At 55.7% G+C, this 8148-nt stretch overlaps 1 protein-coding gene across 3 annotated transcripts in view; it reads left to right on the forward strand.

Annotated features, from left to right (window-relative positions):
- The window catches only part of DEF8 (differentially expressed in FDCP 8 homolog), a 21258-nt gene that overhangs the window by 1845 nt on the left and 11265 nt on the right, over positions 1-8148 (forward strand). For 2 of the 3 annotated variants that reach the window (XM_017513980.2, XM_017513982.2), the window contains exons 2-4: positions 3847-3980; positions 4732-4829; positions 6623-6772. In XM_017513980.2, coding sequence (XP_017369469.1) covers positions 3857-3980; positions 4732-4829; positions 6623-6772 — 372 coding nt within the window. In that variant the 5' untranslated portion in view covers positions 3847-3856. Of the gene's footprint in view, positions 1-2209; positions 2467-3846; positions 3981-4731; positions 4830-6622; positions 6773-8148 lie in introns of those variants that run through there. The other variant, XM_017513983.2, reaches the window with a different exon arrangement.

Here is an 8148-nt window from a genome sequence, read left to right on the forward strand (position 1 = left end):
AAAAAAAAAAAAAAAAAAAAAAAAAAAAAAAAAATTCACTGGGTGTGGTGGCACACACCTAGAGTCCCAGTTACATGGGAGGCTGATATGGAAGGACCCCTTTGGGCTGCATTAGCTGTGATCAAACCACCGCACTTCAGCTTGCCTGGCAGAGCAACACCATCTCCAAAAAAAACCCAAAACAAAGTAATAATGATAAGTTGTAAGCAGTATTTATTGGGTGCTTACTATGTCCTGGGCAGTGCTCTCTGAACTTAGTATTTTACAATAACCCTGTATGGTACTATTGTCATCTGCATTTGAGACAGAGAGAATGGAAGCAGAGAAAGATTTACCCGTTTACCCAAGGTCACAGGGCCGGGAACTGGAAGACCTGGGATTCGGGTTGGGCGTGTCGATCTTATTACCATAAACAGTTGCCATCATCGGTCAGAATCTTTTTTTTTTTGAGATGATGTCTTGCTGTGTCGCCCAGGCTGGAGTGCAGCGGCGCCATCTCGGCTCACTGCGACCTCCGCCTCCAGGGTTCAAGCGATTCTTCCTCCTCAGCCTCCTGGGTAGCTGGGATTACAGGTGTGCACTACCACGCCTGGCTGATTTTTGTATTTTTAGTAGAGATGGGGTTTCACCATATTGGTCAGGCTGGTCTCAAACTCCTGACCTCATGATCCGCCCGCCTCGGCCTCCCAAAGTGTTGGATTACAGACGTGAGCCACTGTGCCTGGCCTTTTGTTTTTGTTTTTGAGATGGAGTATCACTCTGTCACCCAAGCTGGAGGGCAGTGGCTCAGTCTTGGCCCACTGCAGCCTCCACCTCCTGGGTTCGGGTGATTCTCCTGCCTCAGCCTCCCAAGAGCTGGGATTACAGGTGCCTGCCACCACGCCTGGCTACTTTTTGTATTTTTGGTAGAGACAGTTTCCTCATGTTGCCCAGGCTGGTCTCAAACGCTTCACCTAAGGTGATCCGCCTTCTAGGCCTCCCAAAGAGCTGGGATTACAGGTGTGAGCCACCACTCTGGCCTTTCAGTCAGAATCTATTTTGGCTGTAAGAGACAGAAACCTCCTGCCCAATAACAGGGGTGGCAATACCGTATTTCTCTCACTCGAGTGAAGCCTGGCTGTGAGCCTCAGGGCTCAGGCGGAGTCCCCTGCGGTCCTGTCACTGCCATCCTCATGCCTTGCTTTTATGTCACAGCACAGTGTGGCTGCTCCAGCCCCAGCCTTTACATCTGCATCCCACGTAGCAACATGTGGGAACGGCTGGAGAGGGGCAGCCTCTACCCTTAATGACAAGTCTTGGCCGGGGGCAGTGTCTCATGCCTGTAATCCCAGCACCGTGAGAGCCTGAGGCAAGTGGATCTCAAGGTCAGGAGTTGGAGACGAGCCTGGCCAAGATGGTGAAACTCCGTCTCTACTAAAAATACAAAAATTAGCTGGGCATGGTGGCGGGTGCCAATAATCCCAGCTACTTGGGAGGCTGAGGCAGAGAATTGCTTGAACTTGGGAAGTGGAGGTTGTAGTGAGCCGAGATCGCACCACTGCACTCCAGCCTGGGGTGACAGAGCGAGACTCTGTCTCAAAAAAAAAAGACAAGTCTCAGAAGCCTTTCTTTTCTTTTTTCTCATATATACGCACACACCTATACACATGCATACATATATACATGCACATCTATACATACATACACATATACACATACCTACATATACACACACATGTACAGCTAGTGCTCGACTTACGACCACGATTGGGTCCGACAGGCCGGTTGTAACACGATTTGGTCGTAAGTTGAGTAGGCTATACGCACGCGGAGATGGTAGTGCTGCTGGAAGCTGGTCCGCACTGTCGTACGCCCAGCTGGGCAGCATTTGCGCTGCCAGACGCGGAGCAGTCGTGGCTAGCGACTGTGGTCGTAAAGTCAAATGGTCGTAAGTTGCATAGGTCGTAAGTCGATCAATACCTGTATACGTATGTTACATTCAGTAGAGATCGGTTCTCACTGCATTGAGCCTGGCCTGATGTGGTCCTGCTTCGGCCTTCCAAAGTGCTGGGATTATAGGTGTGAGCTACCACGCCTGGCCCATCACTGTTATTTTCAGATAGCCCTGATTCAGACTCTGCTTCTCCATGTTCTTGCCTATATGTTAGGGAGAACGCCTACTTCCTGGGGTGGGTGTGAGGGCTGAGGACTTGTGTGTGTCAGTGAAGCCAGGAGCTCAGAGCTGCTCAGAGCTGCCTGATCTTGTCAAGCCCAGGGGCTCAGAACACAGTCACATTACCAGGTCTATCTGCAGGGGAGGCTGGGAAATTACGTGACAAACAAAAATGAGGCACCCCATTCAGGAAGGAGGAGGCGTGATGTCGGATGGCCTGACTCCTCCTGTGTCCTGGGTGCTCCCTGGGAGACTGGGGAGGTGCTGGCATTGGGTGGCTGCCTCTGACTCCGCGACCCACCCAGAGTCATCAGGTTAATAAGAGCAAGAGGTGGGACTGAGGCCACGCCCCCTCTGTATGCCCAGCACCTCCCTGTTTTGGTCTGGGGTCAGCCTGTCAGTGGGTGCTGGGTCCTTCCACCCACACTCCTGCCCCACAGGTACAGCAGGCAGGACTGGTCCCATAGGTGGGGTGGTGTCTTGCCCAGTGGCAGGGTAGGCTTGTGGGGTTGGGGTGGCCTCCATGTCCCACTGCCAGTGAGGCAATTTGAATCCCAGCTCTCCGACGCCACGGCGTGGCCCTGAGCAGGGCTTTCTCCTCTGGGCTCAGCTCTCTTTCTTTTGGGAGAAGGGACAGAGGATAAATCATCGGATTGTTTTTTGTAATTGTGAATTATTTCAGACTGTAGCAAGTACAGTGGGAGTGTAACCAGTACTGATGCCCTTACCGAAGACTTCCTGTAGCATCAGCAAACCTTACTGCGAGCTTGTTTTGTGCAGTCTCTGTAGCTCATTTCACCCTCACCATGGCCCATTACGGATGGGGAAATGGAGGCAGAGAGGCTAAGCAGCGTGGCCCAGGAAGCTGATTGGGAGGGCGGCATGCAAACTGCTTCCACTCCCACCCAACCAAAGTGCCTTCCTCCCTGCCAGGAGCCCTCAGTCCTGTGTGCTCTGCAGTTTTTCTGAGCCTGAGGGCCGGGAAGGACCCGTTCTTGACGCTCAGCTTCTGCCCCGTGGAGAACTAGCCCTTCCCGACTGTTTCCTGGGGCTCTGGAGGCGCAGAGCCGGCGGCCTGACTGGGGTTGTGTCAGAACCAGGCCAGAGAGCCTGGATGCGTGTGTGGGGCTTCTCCCAAGATCCCCTTCCTGGGCATGGGGAAGGTGGGCGCTGCTCACCCACATGTGGCCGAGCAGGAATGGGCCTTGGCACTGTCCCCAAGTATCCAACCCTGAGCCCTGAGACAGGGGCTGCGGTTTTGGGGTGCTCTGACAGGAAAGCAGCAATTTCGGTTGGGGCCCAGGAAGGAGCAGGTGGATAGCAAGCTGGACCGGGGCTGAGTGAGTGTCTGGGGCTGAGGCAGGAGAGGATCCCATAGTAGCTCTAGGGCTGGGACTCTTCAGCGTCTGGGGCCGGAGGACCCTGTGCTGGGAGGCAGGAGCTGGGCCCATCAAGTGGGCCATGTGACTCTCTCCTATTGTGGAATTCTTATTGTCACTGTGAGCTCTTCCCAAGGCGACACCGCCAATGGGGCCTGGGCGGGGCACCTGAGGTGTTTCAGGAAGAGGCTGAGATGGAGGCTGTGTGGTTTGAGGCCCACGTCACCCCAGAAACCCCAATGTGGTTGGGGAGAGGAGGTGGTCTGTGGTGAGCCTGGTACCTGGGGACTCATCCTGGCCCTGCCTGACCCTCAGGTGGAATGCTATGGAATATGATGAGAAGCTGGCCCGCTTCCGGCAGGCCCACCTCAACCCCTTCAACAAGCAGTCAGGACCGAGACAGCATGAGCAGCGCCCTGGAGAGGAGGCCCCGGATGCCACACCTGAAGGTGGGTGCTGGCGGGAGTTGGGGTGGGAGCTGGGAAGGTCTCTGGCCACTTATGTGGACCCCCATTCTTCCTGCTGCCTCCTGTGCGGTCCTGCCTTTCCCACGGAGCCGACACCTGCTGGTGTTTTCTTGTTCCCACCTGTTCTGTGGTTCTGTGGTTTGTTTCTGTGTGCCCGCTAGAATTCACACTCCTGACAGCAGGATTTGCGCCTGACTCATCACTGTTGCATCCTAGGGCCCCGCACACAGTAGGTGCTCAGGGAACGCTGGCTGAGTGAGCTTGGCACTGAGGGAGAGGTTAGCCGATTGGCTGTGCTCTTGGCATCAGGATGGCGTCAGCCCCAGAAACTGCAGATGAGGTCATCAGGGAGTGCCGGGGCGGGGCAGCCGCAGGGACGGGCTGGCGTGGGCCCTGGCGTTCGTGGATTTTGCCGTGTAGCCAGCCGTGGTTTTTCTGTCATCCCCACGTTTATACATGAGGTGTCCGCCTTGGGAATGGGGATGTCTCTGTAATGCCATCTTGAGACCCTTTTAGCCCCGAGTATCATTCCACCTTCTCTTCTCGAATGGCTCTTTCCTGTCTGCATGAGAAGTGGATGTGCAGGTCTGAGTGGGGCCCAGATCCCCCAGTGCCTGCTCTCTCTGTGGCTTCCTGAATCCCTTTCCCTCTCCTGCTGTCCCAGCTCCTGCCTGGGGGACGGCAGACAGGAGGCAGCAGCTGACCCTCCACACCTGTCCCCGTCTTCCCCCAGAGGCCCTGCCGGAGCTGCCCCCTGCAGAGCCAGAGTTCCGCTGCGCTGAGCGCGTGATGGATCTCGGCCTGTCTGAAGACCACTTCTCCCGCCCTGTGGTAGGTTTCGGATGTGGGAGGGGAGAGGGACTGAGTGAGCCCTCAGGAAGGGCCAGCGGTTTCCTTGTCACTTGCTCCCAGGTGGCAGGGCAGCATCCTATGAGCTGGGGTGCAGCTCCCACCTCAGCCAGGGCCCCCGGCTTCGAATCTGAGGCCTGTGACACCCCAGACCCCCACCCTCAGAGCCCGTGTGAGGCAGGTGGAGAGCCTGGATCGTGGTTCCTGAGCCTGGGGCTGCTCCTCTCCCCTGAGCTCCTTGTCTTCACAAAGCAAATATGAGAGTCAGTTCCCTCTGGGGTCCTCGGGGTCCTGCAGACCCCGGTGCCAAGGGAAAGGGGGTGCAGGAGGTAAGGGAGAAGCCCCTGCCTGCCTCCTCCTGATTGGTCGGCGTCACTGGGCCCTTTGCTTGTGTTTCCTTCCTTGGAAGCCTTGCTTTGAAGAAGAAAGTGGGAGCCTATAAGGATTTTTTTTTTTTTTTTTTTTTTTTTAACAAAGATGGGGTTTCACCATGATGGCTAGGCTGGTCTTGAACTCCTGACCTCAGGTGATCCACCCACCTTGGCCTCCCAAAGTGCTAGGATTACAGACGTGAGCCACCGCGCCTGGCAGCTGTAAGGATTTTTAAAAAATCCTTTGAAAACCTTTTTTGCAAACTGTCTCCAACTTTTGAGAGAAACATTATAATAACATTAAAATGTAACTGAAAAGATTTGGTCAGAACCTCCCCATTCTAATTCACTGTTCATTTTGTGTGTGGCCTTTAAGCTTTGCCCATGTAGAAGGACTTCATATATGTGTTTCGTATTTTTGTTTGTTTATTTATTTTTCTTTTCCTTCAATCCAATCAAGTTGAGTATCTTTTTTTTTTCTCTTTTTTTGAGATAGGGTCTTACTCTGTGGCCCGGCTCTGGCGCGATTGTGGCTCACTGCAGCCTCGACCTCCTGGGCTCAAGCGATGCTCTCACCTCAGCTTCCTGATTAGCTGAGACGGCAGGTGTGCACTACAATGCTCAGATAATTTTTAAACTTTTTGTACAGACATGGGGTCTCGCTTTGTTGCCCAGGCTGCTCTCAAGCTCCTGAGCTCAAGCAGTCCCCCCACCGCGGCCTCCCAAACTGCTGGGATTATAGGTGTGACCCACTGTGCTCAGCTTGTTTTATTTACTACGACATTTTGAGCACTTGCTTTGGGGCCACAGACTGGGAGAGAGGAGGGTGCCCCTTCCTCTTTGCCTGGGCCTCAGAGCCCAGCAGCCTGGAGGAGGAGCAGGCTCCTGAGGGCAGGGTCAGCCTGGGCTCCCCAGCTCCGAGACCCCATCTTGTCTTCCCCAGGAGCACCAGAGTGTTCTGAGTCTGGGGTCTTGCTGGGCCCTGAGGGGCCCCCTGGCCGCTATGTGGAGAGAGCAGCCGGAAGTGCTGGGGTGTTGGCACCTGCCTGGGCTTGGCAGCTAAGCTTGAGGCTACTTACTGTCCTTCGTAACAGCAAATGTCATTTCCCTGGCCTTCCTCCAAGAGGAGGCTCGAAAAGTGACCAAAATGACATAGCGGAAAAAGCAACTGGATTTCTAAAGAAGGAAGTTGTCTTTTGAAAAGCATCTTTCACACATTAGGTTTTCAGGGGGGAGCAGGTGCACGGGGTGGCCCTTGAGTGTGTCCTTGCGGCCCTCTGCTTCAGTTTTCTTCTCTGGGTGAGGGGTGTTGGGGTCTGCTCTGGGCCTATCTCGAAGGATGGGACTTGACAGGGAGAGCCTGCAGTGTGAGCATCTGACTGCCCCCCACCCCAACCTCGGCAGGGTCTGTTCCTGGCCTCTGACGTGCAGCAGCTGCAGCAGGCGATCGAGGACTGCAAGCAGGTGATCCTGGAGCTGCCCGAGCAGTCGGAGAAGCAGAAGGATGCCGTGGTGCGGCTCATCCACCTCCGGCTGAAGCTCCAGGAGCTGAAGGTGAGTGTGGGCCCACCCCATCATGGGGCAGCCTGGGGCTGAGGCCAGGCCTGTGGAACCAGGAGGCCCCCACCAGGCTGTGGCTCCCTCTCGGCCTGAGGGGCTGAGGTAGAAAGACACTAGATAGGCCCTTCCCTGAACAGAGCCGCGGGAGGCTCCTCTATTTGTCTGGACCCTTTTATTTCCAGGAGCAGAAACCCAACCCTAAGTAGCTTAAACCAAAAAGAAAAATGCATTTGCCTGGTGACTGGAAGACCCTCCGATGTCAGGAGTCTTGTCTCCCAGCTCTGCTTTCCGTGTCTGATCCAGCACGTGGTGGTGGCAGAGACGGTCCCGGCACCGCACCTTGCTCTCCAGCAGCTGAGCCGCCCTGGGTGATCACAGCTGCCTTTTCTGTGGTTATAGGAGCAGACTCAGGCCTGAGTTTCACTGGCCAGTCATGGGGCCACCCCGACCCAATGATGGTGGCTGATTGGCCAGTTCTGGGTCATGGGCCCACCCCCTGACCTAATGTCAGTGGCTGATTGGCTAGTTCTGGACTATGTGTCCACCCACTGAAGCGAGGGGGTGGGCTGAGTTCCTCCCTGAACATGACCTGGACAAGGAGGGGTGGTGTCCTGAAGGTGATGGGTCCCAAGCCACAGGTACCCCTGATGCAGGCCTTGGGTCTGCGTGTGCTTTGGCCCAGCTGCCCTGGGTCCCCTGTGCTGACTCATGAGTCCCTGGGATTGTGGAAAGTAGAATATTCATTAGGGGACAGGTAAGTTAGTGGTAACAAAAATCCCTAAAACACAGAGGCTTAGAGAAGATGTGTCGGTTTCCTCATGAAAAAATCCCGTAGGTGGTCTCAGGCCCATATTGCAACTAATGGTGTTGGGGAGAGGTGGGGGGGGCCTCCTTTTCCATTGCCCTGTACCTGACCTGCAGAAAGCGGGAGGGGCAGAGAGGCCACATCCTCCTGCTCACATGCCTGTGGCCCAGAGAGGCCACTTCCCTCCCGCTCACATGCCTGTGGCCCAGAGAGGCCACATCCCTCCTGCTCACATGCCCGTGGCCCAGAGAGGCCGCATGGCTCCCACTCACATGCCCGTGGCCTAGAGAGGCCGCACAGCTCCTGCTCACATGCCCGTGGCCTAGAGAGGCTGGCTCCCTCTCAATGCCCGTGGCCCAGAGAGGCTGCATCCCTCTCACTCACATGCCTATGGCCCAGAGAGGCCACTTCCCTTCCGCTCACATGCCGTGGCCCAGAGAGGCCGCATGGCTCCCACTCAAATGCCCATGGCCCAGAGAGGCCACTTCCCTCCCGCTCACATGCCGTGGCCCAGAGAGGTGGCTCCCACTCAATGCCCATGGCCCAGAGAGGCCACTTCCCTCCC

The sequence above is a fragment of the Cebus imitator genome, unplaced genomic scaffold, assembly GCF_001604975.1.
Source record: "Cebus imitator isolate Cc_AM_T3 unplaced genomic scaffold, Cebus_imitator-1.0 Scaffold509, whole genome shotgun sequence".
NCBI lineage: Eukaryota > Metazoa > Chordata > Mammalia > Primates > Cebidae > Cebus > Cebus imitator.